The following is a 16,405-nucleotide window of genomic DNA, read 5'->3' as shown; positions in this document are numbered from 1 at the left end:
TAAAAAAAATCTATGGCAGAATTGATGTGTTTTCTCTCCCTGCTATCATTAAATAAGTTTTACAATATAGTTAATGTACCCAAAAACGACACCAGTAAAACTACAGTTCACCACGCAAAAAAACAGCTTTTACACAGCCGCATCAACGGAAAAATATAGTTATGGCTTTTGGTAAACGGAGAAGAAAATTCGCCAAAAAATTGTTGCGTCCTTAAGCCCAAAATAGGCCATGTCATGAAGGGGTTAATATGAAGATATGGTGTTGGACAAATCCAGTTCTTGCACTAAAGTAGAGAATAAAGGCCCATTCACACTTGCATTAGCTTCTCAGTCACAACTAGTTCTGTTCACTTTTTTTTTTTTTGTATGCTACAAAAACCAGAGGTGGAAATGTACATGGGCCTTCAAAACTGCTCCATGTTCCATTAGGTTTTCCAGAACAAATGGCAGGCTGCTTCTGTTTGGTTTTCAAAACTTTTGCTGCATAGAACTTTGTGTTGACCTCTGTGCTCAAACAGGATAGAGAAACTGAATTGTGACTTAAAGCCTAACGCAGGTGTGAATGGAACCATAGCACTTTTACCTGCAGCTCCCTTGTTACATTTGCTGTGTAGTCTAGAGCAAAAATCATCCATCTATTACTAGCAGGCTTGTGTTACTGATGGCCTGCAGGCCCCGTTGTCTGGCGCATCCTTATACCAAAGCCCCTGTTACGTTGGACGGTTGTTGGGCGTCTAGCCATGATGGCTCCTGTGATAAAAGCACAGGAGCCATCATCGCTCAGTGATTGGAGGCAGAGCGGGTCTGGGATCGTTCTCACCCGGTCAGTCATAAACAGGCAGTCATTTACAGATCAACAACTGCCTGTTTAAACCAAACGAAGCAGCAGGCTAACTAACTTTTTTTTTTTTTAAATGGTCGTTCATGACAATTGGGAAGCCCTAGGATTTGACCGGTTACTTAATGCTGCTCAAGCTCTTGCTGCATGTATTAACACTGATCAGGTCTCAATTGTGTGGCTCAATAAGTGACTTGCACAAAAAACTGGCATGTAAAAGGGCTTTACACTAATGGAGCAAGTCAAAAAATGACACCAAAAAGCCACACTCTTGTTAGAGGTACAAGGGCATAACAACCCATTTCCAGCAGCATGCAGGAAATACATTATAAATAAAAGAGATTGCACAGGTATATGGGAAAAGATGTCCACAATTAGACAAATGGCAGCTGGACTGCTTGGACATCTAAAGTCATGTGGTGGTCAGGCATGCTGGGCTTTGACAAGTCCATGCTCCTTGGCTAGAAACTGCCAGGTGTCTGGCAGCATGTTGTGGGCTCTAGTAAACACATGCACCCTTGGCAGAATATGTCTGGAGTTTCTTGGAAAGACCCGCTCTCCAGAGGACTAATGTCCTAAGAACTCAGTGCATAGCCTGCCTTGGAGCTTGGCAAACTTCTGAAAAAAGTTCAGCCAATTTCATCAATGGGTTTGGTTCTAATCAAACGATAGTGAAAGTTCATGAAGGCAAACTAGAATTTACAAGGCCTTTAAATGGTGTAATTTAGACAAAGCTTGGTGGTTGGCAATGTCATCAGCGGCTCTGGGGTTATAGGGTCATATCTGGCAGCAGTTGCATGAGGATTTACAAAGTTCATGCAGATATTTTGCTTGCTTGGGTTCAGACCTAGCACTCAGAACTGCAAGGCAACAGTGCTAACCACAGAGCCGCCATGCGTCAAGACAACCACTACCCTGCTCTTAGACAGTCAGCAATATTGGATTTTAGGGGGTTTTATGAATTTCTGGTTTGGCTAGATCAGAGTCCCTGATGTTTTCAACCTGCATTAGGGTTTAGTTCCCTCACCAAGCCACTATGACCAGCTTAAGACAGGCTATAGCAGGACAAGCCATGTGGCAGCTTCAGAAATTTCATACAGAGCAGAAACTTTCTGCAACAGTCTGGTTCTAAAGTATCTGTAGCAAGCTTGGTTTTGTATCTTTGCATTGAGATTAGATAATGGTACATAAACCGATGTAGAAAGCATCAGGTTCAAACTGGGGGGGGGCTTTTGACTCAAACACCTGATGTACTGTCTGAAGAAAAGTATATGCATTGATTATGACAGCCTCCTAATTGAATCTAGAATTGCTACCTGCTTGTCCTACAGCTTGTGTCATTACTTGTCTGGTGACAGAGTGAAGCATTCACTGTAGGGAGGGAGCTATGACTTTATGGTAATAGCCATATATGGCCTGGGTCCTGCACAATGGGTCTCAAAGGTCCAGCAGGAAACCACCTGATTTTGGAGGGGACTTTGGAGCCAATCTACTATTTATACCCCCAAAACTTAATATAGATCCTGTAAATACAAACACGCATGTGTCTGACAATAGAAAATGGCTTTTGAAATGGGAAGACTGCAAGCGAGGATAGAACTTTTGAAAAATTCAGGCCAGTTTGCTGAAAGTGTGGTTCACTCTGAATTAGTCTGAACAGAATCAAAGGTTCACCGAAATCCCTAGAAGGCCTCCCTCACACAAGGGCACTTGCAAAAACGCTGCTTTTTCAGCACAACTGAAAACACTGCCCATTCATTTCAATGGGAGACTCTCAGCTGAAAACGCCCAAAGATAGAACATGCAACGCTTTCAAAACGCAGTGTTTTCAGAGCAGCGGTTTTAGCCGTGTGAGCAGCCCCATTGAAATCAATGGGAGCGTTGTACAGCGTTTAGCACAAGGCTGAAAACACCCGTGTGAAGGAGGCCTAACTGCCTAATGGCTTATTCACACAAGCATATATCGGCCACATTTTCACGCTCGGCCAATATATGTGACCATCTGAGGCATTGGTTTCCAATGCATTCGTTCAGACGGGCGAATATGCAGCGCATAAAAATGTTGCACCGTTAAAAATGGAACAAACACAACCGAAATGCGTGCAGGCAATTATATGATGGGTAAAAAATAGTTCTAGCTCTAACGTTCAACCGATATGTGGCATCTCCCATAGACTCCTATGGGAGCTAGAGAAGGGGAGGCAGTTTAGCAGCGTCCTACGCAGCTTAAAGCTTACAGGTGCTTCTATATAGGCTTTTGAAGTCATTCCGAGTATTTATACTAAGAGGGTTTTCAGGGGTGCAGCATATTTTTTTCGAATGGATGAGAATGCTAATTAAGATGAGTGCCATAATGTCAGTGACATCCGTTATCACCAGCTTTTTTCAAGATATATAATGGATTTATATTTCCTGACAAGTCCTAATGGCATTATATATTATGTAATGATAGTGTCATGTGAGTGAGGAGAGCGAGTAAACACTCAACTCCTAACCCTTAAAAGTCAATAATTCCCCTTTTGTGAAGCGGGTTGGAAATCTGTATATTTGTTTGTACACTTGTTCATTTCTCAGCTGGTGACCATGAATTTGAAGAGCTCCATTGACTTTTCATTCATTTCTGGGATTGTGCAACATTATTAATGTAAGGAATGTACAATTGCCTATTGCTTTGTGTCACCATTCACTTATAAAGCATATTTATCATGGGGCTTTATCCTCTAGCACAATTCTTTTATTGATCTTGTGTCATTGAGATGTACAAACCTCTTCAGCGCTCATTCAGAAAGATGTGAACTTGTGCATGGGTCCACGTTTCCAGTAATGGGGCTGAATCTCCACTTGAAGCTGAGGTTCAACATGGGTCAAACTAGAATAATATATTACAGTTGTCTATATACCTGCTGGTTGGGCATATGGGTACCTGGCCCTATAGGATTCAGAAGGGACATTTTGAGATACATTGAATTGCATACATTTAATATTTAATTTGTGGGAAATGATTCTTTTGGATCTAAACGTGCAAAACGTATACTGCTTGCATAGATTTTTTTTCCATGTACACTTACTGTCAACAAAAAAACAAGCACCTAGGAGGAGTTGTTGGAATTGAATAACTGTGTGTGGTTGTAACAAGTGATTACAATATCAGCAAAAAGATTTTTCGAGGGGAAATATGAACACTTGAAGGGAGGCTCTAGTACCCTGTTGTACCACTCCTAGCTTGGATACAAGATGTGATAAGGGGCAGGCATGGAGGCTCTAGAACCCTGTTGTACAACTCCTAGCTTGGATACAAGATGTGATGAGGGGCAGGCATGGAGGCTCTAGAACCCTGTTGGGCCACCTCTAGCTTGGATACAAGATGTGATATGGGCAGGCATGAAGGCTTGAGTACCCTGCTGGGTGGCCTTTAGCTTGAATACAAGATGTGATATGTACGGCATGGAGGCTCTAGTACCCTGTTGTACCGCTTCAGCTTGGATACAAGATGTGAAACAGGCAGGCATGGAGGCTATAGTACCTTGTTGGGCCGCCTCTAGCTTGGATACATGATTGATACACATGGAACACATGTGGGTGCGGGATGTCCGGAACATATTGAGTTGTCATTGTCCTTTACCACTACTAGGGGTGACGAACTGTTGTATGTGATGGCCCCCCAGACCACCACACCAGCAGTGGGGGGGGGGTAGTGTGCCACTCCACAGCAAAGACAGGATTGAAGCGCTCACCCCGAGGTCTCTAGACATGAACACAACCGTTATCAGTGCCCAAACCAATCCTGGATTCATTACTGACGACAACCGGGTAGCACTCCATAGCAGTCCAGTTTTATCCTTCATGACACCACTGCAAATAAAGGTGACAGTGGGTGTCAAAGGCAGTACATGTAGTAGGTACTGTGAGACCAAATGTCCTTCAGCCAAGAACCTGTAACTCATCCAAGAGACACAAATGCCTGTAACGATGGTAACACCTGTCTTTGGATGGCGGACAACAAAACAATTGGAGCTGCGCGTACTTGTCAGACAATCCTCTCTACTGTTGGTCTGTTGAGGGTGTCCCGAGCCCAGTGTGCCCTCATACATCCACTGGTCCCAAATCCTCCTAACAGTCTGGTCAGAATGTCCCAGGTGGCACCAGTCCTTAGATCCAACATTTCAGAATGTAGATGGCCCATAACATGTCTTATTACAGGGTTTATTAGTCAAAATTCCAGTACTTCCAAGTGGAATAGTAATAATAAAGCATGGGCCATGTAGACTAAGGCCTCTATACACTTTAGGGAAAAGCCTCCAAACCTGGGGCCATCAGTGGGACCAGATGACTATTGCATGTATATGAACCCCCTGACAGATAATGTTGGAAAAAAAGAAGGATTGGGCACATTGAATTTCAATGTCTGATCCTTTTGGTCTCCTCAACTGAGCATTTATGTGTATGGGGGAGTGGGGACAAACAGTTGACTGATGAACATGAGTTCTACTGACAGCTATTGAAGGTGTGTGCACAACTTTAGACAATGCCATTTTTGACCAGGTGAGGCCTTTGAGAATCAAAGGCAGGGTCATACTGGGGGACCTTGTGCTCACCAAAGAAGATTATCTTGAAGACCCACCATCTATCTACAACATATGTTCACTTTTGTAGTAAACTATGATGACATCTTTGGGCACACAGAACATATCATTTATGAAGTGAAGAAAAATGTATGGAAGATTACTGGAGGCAGTACATGGAGATAATAATGTGGATATATGAACTAGAGTAGACGATATCAGTAACTGATGATTATGGGACATTATCCAGCCTTCCTGCTATGATTAAGATGAGTGTCAATGTGATCTCTCCATCTAACCTCATGTCGGACTGGACTTTCCTTAAGCTGAACTCATGTCTCTGATGCTGTCTCTTGATGAACGTGACAAGATGGAGCCAGTCACAGATATGTATCCAGACTCTACATGTGTGGGTCAGTCTCTGAACAAAGACATAGTGAGAGATGGGAAGGATCTGAACTTCACAGTCAGGAAATAAAATAAACAGTGTGCAGACCTTGGAGTATCTCAGATATGTGAGGAACTGAAATGGAGACTCAATCTTGCAGCTGAACCTTTAGGTACTACTCATATTGAATGTGTGCACCGTAGGAAATAGACAAAATATAACGACAGCTGTTGAGGCTTGTTGGGACTTGAAGTCATATCATACCAAAAGACTGTTCCTGCAACACATTGCATAGGGAGATGTTTAAGTGGGCAACGTCTTAAAGGTGATTGTCTCCCATACACAATAATGCTTCGTTCAGCCAAGTGTTAATGTGTTTTATATGGTGATAGCAGAGCATCTGGTAGAGGTTCGTCTCCAGCAGTGAACAAAAAGATCAGGTGTCCGAATTTAATGTACCTGATCCTTCAATCCCCTGTTGGGAGACAGTCATGAGGCAACGTTACACATGGAAGAGTCATCCAGTCTTACCAAAATTGGCAGGTTCAGTACTCCTTTGTCTATTGTGTATGTAGACGCATTAACGTAGGTACCTCAATCCATCCTGGCATGTTGGTTGACAAGCCATGGTACAATGGGTCTATGGGAGGTATAATTATGTGCCTATGTCTGTAGAATAGAGTGTTTAGACCATTATGTAGAGCAACCAAAGGGTCTGGATTTCTCTGCTTTGGGCCAACCTATTAGACATACTATACCAAGCAGCATAACTGGAAGTTCATGGACCCTAATGCACAATTTCTAACAGCTCTCCCCACCTACCATGTGCCATTTATAATACTGGTGTCTTCTTACGTTGCACAGGGGCCTTTGGGTTCCCTCAGGCACCAGTCCTTTTGGGCACCAGTCCCCCTATAGCTACTGTACACTCCTGGACGTACCCCAGGAAGAGTCCCAGCAAGGTTAGTGCAGAACCAAACCAATAATTCTTCCAAGCCTACTGCAACAAAGTACCATGTTAGCAAACTTCAGGATTAAGAAAAAAGACTTCAGAAAATATGTTTCTTAAAACTGCCTATTACAGAACGGTTCAAGCCACAATGCCTAAAAGACAACTTTATGGCCATTGATCTTGGTGACCTACTGAGATACATTTCCTCACAGCAGCTTTTAAGACATGTATAATCTTGTAGCAGCAGCGGAGACCAGATGAGCTCTTTGTATCTGCATGTCTCCATAAAGCTGACTAGCTGTCCGGTACACAATGGCAGCCTGTACGCTGCTCCGGTTACAGACTCCAGATGTGTGCACAGCAGGTGGAAGTGCCGACTCCTTCCACAGCGATTGCTGGGCTTTTAGCATTCTGATATGGCAGCACGTTTACCCCGGCTCGTCTCTATTAATTTCCTATACCAACACTTAACACGTTAAGAGGATCAGCCTCTCCTAGCCTGACGGGTCCCATGCAGTCAGTTAGAAGAGGGGCTATGGAGGATCTGAAGGGTTGCAGAAATCAGAAATCATTGCACCACTTACATAGGTATCATAAGAACGCTTGTTGATGGGCACATTTTGCCAACAGGCTATCTATGCATGTGTTCACGCGGGTCGGAATTGTGCCATAGGACGCAGCTATGGAATTTCACATTAAAAGCTGTAGGTGTAACTGCGGATTTCAATGCGGAACTGGAGGCAGGTTTTAAGCCATTTTTAATTCTACATCAAAATCGGCAGATAGTCTATGGATTTTGGGGTGGAATTTGGGGTGGAAAGGTACCTAAAGGGCCATTTACATGGGACGATTATCGCACAGAATGCATGGGTATAGGGTATATAGGGTATGATGGAGTTTCCTTGCAGTCCAGTGACTTCCGCGCTCATTCCATGTAAATGAAGCATTAGATAAAACAGAACGAAGCCCTCAGTCCTATGTTAATACAGAACATACAATGGGTTGTGGAATAAGACGAGCTCAGCTTTGTTATATTATTACATCAGCATATATAATTGATGTATATTTCTCAATGAAATGCCATGTCCTCTTATATCCCAATCATAATATTCCCAACTTTCAACATGTGTGGGATGATGGGAGTGATTGTCACATTCAGCCCCATGCACACACTGCAGGACACACAGGCTAGTGTCACCAGACTAGACAGGAAACCTTATACCCTGTGCAGCTGATGGAGAGATGGCGCCACCAGGGACTTGGCTGGGATTGTGAGCAGCAGGAAGAGGAGAAGTGACATTATCCTCCTCTAATGACTCTTATCAGCTGTGAGGATGAGCGGCTGCAGCTCCGGCTGATAAAGGCCCACATTAGAGGTCGTAAGGTGTCCCTCATTAACACTCCTCACAGCATCCCTCCAGCCTACACATTGTCCTGCATGGATGGGCTCCAGGAGCCCTGATGCACAATTGGAAGCAGGTTCACCTTTTCTCACCTGGGGGTTACAGCATGATATTCGGCCACTGACATCACTGAGGATGAGTGAAGAATCTAGCCGCACCGTGTGACATGGACAATCTGCCCTAATGATCAGCAAGATGTGTCACAACACAAGGATCAGGGGAAGCCCAAAGGAGGAAGAGACCCTGCTTGAATGGTCTCTGAATCTCCCTTCATGTGATGTGCATCACTACATACATTTTTACAAGATAGGTGGTTATCTTCATGCCTAATTATACATAATACCATAATCATACTACACCATTATAATACTAATTATTACTTATATAACTGTATAAAAATGGGCACTGTTATAGTTCAGGCTAGAGAGGCATGCTGTTTCTTGTAGTGTCTTCTATAGATGGGATGCCATATGGTTACTAGGATGAGCAATTGATTACACGGGAGGGCTCTCATCTCTCTATATATAAAAATATATATATATCATTTTTGTGCTAAGAGAAGGAATGTCTAATGATTAATTTAAAGTTACATTTTATTAAAGATTTTTTTTCTCCTAGATCCTAAATGCTCTATTGTATTGTATTCAGATTTATTACTATTGTAATTTTATATATGTTGTATTATGTTAGTGATTTGTAGTTTATATTTTATAAAGTCAGAGGAAATTAGAATGCATTTATAATTATCTATCTATCTATCTATCTGTCATCATATCTATCTCATATCTATCTATCTATCTATCTATCTCTCTATCTCATATCTATCTCCTTATCTCCTATCTATCTATCTATCTATCTATCTCATATATATATATATATATATATATATATATATATATATCATATCTATCTATCTCATATCTATCTATCTATCTCATATCTATCTATCTATCTCATATCTATCTATCTCCTTATCTCATACTATTTATCTATCTATCTCATATCTATCTTTCTATCTATCTATCGCCTTATCTCATATCTATCTATCTCTCTATCTGTCTCATATCTATCTATCTATCTATCTATATCTATCTCATATCTATCTATCTATCTATCTATCTATCTCATATCTATCTATCTATCTCTCTATCTATCTATCTATCTCATATCTATCTATCTATCTATCTCATATCTATCTGTCTTCTATCTATCTATCTATCTCTCTATCTATCTCATATCTATCTATCTCGTGTCTATCTATCTCGTGTCTATCTATCTCATATCTATCTATCTCATATCTATCTATCTATCTATCTCATATCTATCTATCTATTCTGCTGTATCTTAAATATAAGTTTTGGTCTGCCTTCACATGACAGTATATACTCAGATATTTACCTCAGTATATACGCCGCCCATCTAATAGAATACATTGAATCCAATGCATTTATTCAGATGGCCCAACGTATATACGCAGGTAAATAGCTGAAGGTCGCCTCATAATGACAATAATCTTTATGTTATCATTCCAACATATTCTGCAGGCTTTATAATTCTGGAGTTAAGAAATGAGTAAAAAGACAAATTACTAAAACAAAGAAACACTGAGACCTGCAGATGTCCCTGTCCATGGGGGCTTTCAATCCAAATACAATGAGCTACATATAAAATGCCAGACATAAACGTAAAAAGTAAATAATATGGATACATTTAAGGGAAAACACAACACTAGTTCTGATAATGAACAATAATGAGTATAATGTCATCATCACTATCCTTCAAATAAAATAATATTGTTTCAGTTCAGTGTATGAGAACGACTTCAGGCTTTACTCACACGATTGGTGATATTAAATGTTATACATTGTTGTATTATTATTATTATTACTGTTTTGTTTCCAGAGTACAGGATAATATTTCTTATATTCTCAATTTGATCGCTTGAATAAAAAATAAATAAATACGGTCGGCCTCAAACCTGCATTGGCAGTTCCATTCGGAGCCTCCAGCACAAATCTGCATGCTGCGCTATTTCAGCTGGGCAAATGCCGGCCAGGATCCGGCCAAGTTTCATTATGGTCAATAGGGTTTGTTCTGCACCATTCCCGTCCGGCCTGTGCTGGATCCAGTGGCTCCAGTATTTTCGTTGTTTAATTCCGAAGGACAGAGTTTAACAATGAAAATAATCCGGAACTGCAGGTGTGAATGGGCACTAAATTAGCTAACTACAGACATTGCTGCTATGCAGAATTAGTGCACGTAATATGCAGAGAACAGAACCCATTGATGTCAAGTGTGAGCAAAAAAAATAGGACCTGCTCTATCTTTCTGTGTATTTGCGCACAAAAGGGCCCCATAGTCTATGGAAGGTGCACAATATGCAAGGTGATGCGTCAAACACTGCACAATTCCGTGAAAAAAATTAAAGAGTTAGACCTCATTAGGCTAAATAGCCATTTAAATTTGGGAGCGGGGGGGGGGGGGGGGTGTCCTACAGCCATGTGAACATGCCGTGCATAAATGCGTATAGTAAAATATACAGGCTCACCCGCAGACTAGCCTCATCCACTGCGCAAGTACGTTGCACTCAGGTAAGCGTATTTGCGCATACGCTCATCTGAAGGAGCCCTAATAGCCACTTAGTGCTTATCTGCCTTCTAATGGGTTTCTAATGGATGCAGAGCTTTGGATTACCCATCAACCAGCCGCTGAGCCCCTCTCTTCACTAGACTGTCACATTACAAGGGGCTATGTGATAAAGCAAAAAAAGTCTAATAGTTGTGCTGCAGAGATAAAACAATCACAAAAAAGGGGGAGAGCAGTAATAAGGGGCTTTTGGTGTGGCTGCAGGAATCCATGAAGGTTAGGGCTCTTTCCCACAAGCAGATATATGGCAACGGTGTTTTTACGCCTGCTCTGTATAAGCGCCAGAATGGGCTTTTCTTCACAATCACGGCCAGCGTTTTCTCATCCATTCACACGACCCCGAGCGCTGTTTTTATCAAAAAACTACGCCGCACCCCGGAAAAAACCCTCGCTCTGCCAAAATCCTCGGGGGCTTCCAATGCCAATATAGAGACACCTGTAAGCTTTTCGCAGTGTTGGATGCTGCAAAAATGCCGTCCCTCCCTTCTCTTTCCCTGTTCCCATAGGAGTCTATAGGACCCGCCGGCGTATATTGGTCAAAGGATAGTTCCAGAACTATCTTCTGGCTGAGCGTATATACGCCGGCAGCGAATATGTTCTATTTTTCACGCTGCCGGTGTATTTAATGCTTCACAAGGGTAGAGTATATATGCCCGGGCATGAAAACGTGGCGTATATGCACTCATGGGAATGAAGCCTCCGGATGGTTCTATCAGTACGGCTGTGATTCAGCCAGTGAAGCACTAATTCTTGGATCTATGATAATGAATAACTTGCTAGGCTGCTGGATGGTCATTTTAGGGACCTATCACACAGGATGGGACTGTTTTGAAACATGCAGCGGAAATTGCTGCTGCGAAAATCTGCACCAAAATCTGTATGCCTAAATGCAGATTTTGATGTGGAGTTGCTGGCAGCATTAAGTTATTTTCAGTATCAAAGTTATGTTCTTATCTGTATCAAAATCTGCATATTAGGGTTCTTTCACACGGGCGTATTTGTGCGCAATATGCAGAGGATAAAACCCATTAATGTCAATGGGTTTGTGCACATTTCCCAATTTTGCACGCACATTTCTGTCATGTTCCAAAAAATAGGACCTACTCTATTTTTGTGCGCATTTGTGCACCAGGGGTCCTCATAAATGTTTACAGGAGGTGCGCAAATGCGGTCGCAATGCATACACAGAAGTGCAATACGCTGCGCAACTCTGCTGGAAGAAGAGCACACCTGTGTCTCATTTGGCTAAATAGCCATTTAAATCGGGGTGTGTTGGTCTACCGTACGGAAAAGAACATGTCCTGCGAGCCGAAAAAGTACAGTAAAATATACCGATACGTGTGCAAAAAAGCCTTGTAAATAGGTTGCACTGAGGCATGTGCAAAAATGCAGACGCCTATGTGAAGGAGCCCTTGGACATGTGGATTTTGGTGCAGAGTGTTCTGCACAATAGCAAATTCCGCTGCCCATTTAATCCTGTGTGAAAGGTCCCAAATAGCTCATTCACACGGGCGTATCATGGGTCCATATTCAGCCCGTATTTTACTGACGCAATACAGACAGCACAAGGACCTATTGAATTAAGTTGGTGTCTTCAGATATGCTTATTATGCAGACCAATGGTCTGTGTAAAAAAAAAAAAACTGCAGCAAGTCCTATTTTCACGGACCAAAATAGTCCTTTAAAATCTATAAGTGCGTAAAAAAAGATTATTTTTAGGAATAAACACGTGCAGCAGATGAACGATCAGCGATACATCATTAATTTATGGCTGATCGGATCTTTTAAGCAGACCATCATCATTCGTCGGCCGCTGCATCGTTGGGTGTAAACAGACGTCATACGATTTGCAAAATTGAAAATGTGGTGGAAGTTTGACTAGAAGTGTGCTTATGATCCACTGGATGATCAAGACTACCCAATTGTTCAGTGTGCACAAGAATCTGAACTATTATCCTTCAGTATAAATGCATGCAATGACTGCGCAATGAATGGGTATTCGTTTGCTTCTAGTTCATCATTCAGTTTCTGTATCCATAAAACTGACTCACAAATCGGCCCGTGTAAACAGGCAGTCATTCACTTATGAACATCTGCCTGTTTACTGTGAATGGAGGCAGGCGGACCGGAATGATTTCCATCCCGCTCACCTCCATTTACTAGTGATGATCATTCCTGTATAAAAGCAGAGGAATGATTATTGCTGGGACGACCTGTCCGCCATTTGCGCCCAAGAGGTTGTCCAGTGTAAAAGGGCCTTAAGACATCATGCAGTTGATGACTTCCAATCCTCCTGTATGTTGGTGTGTGGTCTTTCCTGTGTGTAATCTCTAATGTACATCCTCACCATATACAAGTGCATTGCACTCTTCACAGTAGACAATGGCCACCTCTCTCCCAGCAAGGTGCTGAGCCCTTCATGTGGTGGATGTGTGAAGGGCTGAGGTGTGTGCAGTGCAGGGGGGGGGGGGGGGGGGGTGTAGAGATCGGACATTAGCCAATGGGCATATAGAAGATCTAAGCTGGAGGCTGAATGTACAGAAGAGACCAATGTGGGGCCACAGCCTCCCAGGTGTGCAATGAAGGAATCAGCAGCCACAATGATGGATCTATAGTCAGGGGACACACTCACCTCTCCAGCCCTGAACCATGCTCCCCTGCCCTGTCACCTCCACTCCCTTCTCAGTCAAAGACATCTTGAAGTTGGATCGTTCTCAGCATCCTGGAGGCCAAGTGGAGGCAAATTCATTGAAGACCGAACCAGCAGCAGCTCCAACAACACAGGACAGTGAGGATATGGGGGTCTGCTGTGACTCCCCAGGGAGAGAGGATGAGACTCAGGAGCAGAGTGAGTGTGCAGTCTGTGATCACCGATAGAAGTCCTATACATGCTTGGGGATTCTACCAAAACTGGGGATGTCACTTGGTGCCGCTTATAGTCATGCGACAATTGTAACAACGGGGCTTGAAAAGCAGCCAAAACAAATACAAGTTCAGCTCTGCTGCATCTGCTGTGTGTAACAGTTTCACTTCATTTCATATATATATATATATATATATATATATATATATATATATATAAATATATATATATATACATATATATATATATATATATATATATATATATATATATATATATATATATATATATATATATACACACACACACACATATATATATGTGTGTGTGTGTGTGTGTGTACTCATACATATAAATAAAATTAAGTGTTCCCCCCCCCGGAGACTGCAGGGGTTTTCGTTTTGCCGGCTACTAGCGATGTTTCCTGCGTCCACCACACACTGTATATACTTCAGAATTCTTTATTACCTCTCTTTTCTTACATAAGGTGGTGGATTTGTATAGAGAGGTCATTCTTTAATATTCAAGAAGTAAAAGAAATAAACTAATTGTGACGTATCCAAGGAAATAAGCAACTTTACATTATTGGTTTTATTAAAACGCCAGAAAAGTTTTGTTAACTGCTGTATACTATTATGTAATATTGTGCAGCTGTGTAATATATACATACATAAAGATACATGCATTATTATCCAATGTAATACTGCAGTGTATATTATAACGTAATTATAAGACAATCTGATACAACATAATTTTATGTAACAAAATGTAATACAATAAACAAATGAAATATACATAAAGTAAAATAAAATAATAAATGATGTAATGTAACATGACACAATATAATCCAATCCAATGTAATATCACATTAATAATAAAATGTAGAATAATAGTTACATATGTAGTAACACATATAACATGAAATACAATATAAATAACATATCATATATATATATATATATATATATATATATATATATATATATATATATATATATATATATATATATATATATATATATATAAAATATAAATATAGTAATCTATAATATAAATTGCATCAAAGACTATAATGTACTATCATATAACATGAAAACAAAATATATTATAGCATAAAATATAATTTTATCATGTTGCTGCATGCTGTATTCTAACGGAAAATGTAATCTGATATATGGGTGGGTATATACTATATATATATATATATATATATATATATATATATATATATATATATATACACACACAGTGAGAGAGATTTGTATATATATATAATAAAATATATTTAAAAAATACATATTTATTTTAAAATCATACAAGACTGTGTAATGCTTATAGTATACTATATAGTATAAAGTATATTTAATAATGGTGTATTCTTTTTTAGATTGTAAAGTATAATGAAATATAAAACAACAATTCCGGTGACAAAACTACCGTAATGACGTTTTATTTATTAGCTAAATATTGCCTAAAATCATATAATATTTAGTGTTAAAATATAACAATTATTATATTAAATGTGTTTTCCCTACAGCAGATTTATTGTTAGCTGATGTGTTATTTGATTGTAGATTGGACAGTATATACAGCTATTATTACTTATTCTAGATTATCCCCTTGTCCCCTTCCCCTTGTTGTGTGGCTCTCACTGTGGTACCAGGCTATTACGACGGCTTGTGTGTGTGTGTATATATATATATATATATATATATATATATATATAAACAGAGGGATATTGTAATACAGCACTGATAGAATTTCTTCCCCACTTTCCTGCAGGCACTGGGAGCTTGGAGTCCAGGAGAGAAGAGCAGCCCCTGCAGATCCAGAGGAGGAAGCCCCGTGTGCTGTTCTCCCAGGTGCAGGTGTACGAGCTGGAGAGGAGGTTCAAGCAGCAGAAATACCTGTCTGCCCCAGAGAGGGAGCAGCTGGCATCAGTGCTGAGGCTCACCTCCACCCAGGTGAAGATCTGGTTCCAGAACAGGAGATATAAGTGTAAGAGGCAGAAGCAGGAGCGCTCCCTAGAGCTGGCAGGGCACCCCCATCCTCCACGCAGGGTAGCAGTGCCAGTTCTGGTCAGGGATGGCAAACCCTGCCTGAGAGGTTCCCAAACTTTCCATTCCAGTAGCAGCTCTTACCCTTACCCAGCGTGCTTTGGTGGATACACTGGGAATCCTTATTACTCTGGATCAGCCACAATGCCAACAGGAGCAGCCCAGCAGTGCAGGTGGTTAACATGAACATCACAGGAGCTACTTCCCAACAGGGACATCTGCAGACCACCCTGTCTGGCATCAGAGCCTGGCGAATGCACATGCACAGGATGTCACCTTATAGCTTCCCAAACTGAGGGCATCAGAGGGGTTGTGCCCACCGTCCTCTGCCCGGGATACCCAGATACATGCACTGGAAACCACTGATGCCAACTAGAAGAACAGCTACAACTAGAGCAATGCAGTAGGATATGTAATATCTCATATAACACATGTGCAGGAGAAACAGTATTGTGTCCACATTATTTGTACATTTCTGAGAAAACTGTTCACATTAATAAACGTGATGCAAATTATACCAAAGCTGATGTATATGAGTTCCTGACAGTTCTATGTAATCTAATCTATCTATCTATGTCTCATCTATCTATCTATCTATATTTCTATCTATCAATGTCTCTCATATCTATCTATATTTCTATCTATCTATCTATCTATCGATCTATGTCTCTCATATCTATCTATCTATCTATCTAT

The 16,405-nt window shown here is 41.0% G+C and overlaps 1 protein-coding gene across 1 annotated transcript; it reads left to right on the top strand.

Annotated features, from left to right (window-relative positions):
* The first annotated feature begins 13,438 nt into the window (after positions 1-13,438).
* Positions 13,439-15,895, top strand: NKX2-6 (NK2 homeobox 6). The gene is made up of 2 exons (XM_066589425.1): positions 13,439-13,637; positions 15,435-15,895. The coding sequence occupies exons 1-2, from the start codon at positions 13,439-13,441 to the stop codon at positions 15,893-15,895; spliced, it is 660 nt and encodes a 219-aa protein (XP_066445522.1).
* Positions 15,896-16,405: the final 510 nt, after the last annotated feature.

The sequence above is a fragment of the Eleutherodactylus coqui genome, chromosome 2 (assembly GCF_035609145.1).
Source record: "Eleutherodactylus coqui strain aEleCoq1 chromosome 2, aEleCoq1.hap1, whole genome shotgun sequence".
Taxonomy (NCBI): Eukaryota; Metazoa; Chordata; class Amphibia; order Anura; family Eleutherodactylidae; genus Eleutherodactylus; species Eleutherodactylus coqui.
The sequence above is the reverse complement of the archived record's forward strand: the minus strand, read 5'-3'. Positions and strand labels throughout refer to the sequence as shown.

Bases quoted from the DNA above. Each gene is read 5' to 3' on its own strand.
- NKX2-6 (XM_066589425.1), top strand. From the start codon at position 13,439: ATGCTCCCCTGCCCTGTCACCTCCACTCCCTTCTCAGTCAAAGACATC. The intron at 13,638-15,434 runs GTGAGTGTGCAG...ACTTTCCTGCAG, and splicing joins GGATGAGACTCAGGAGCAGA to GCACTGGGAGCTTGGAGTCC.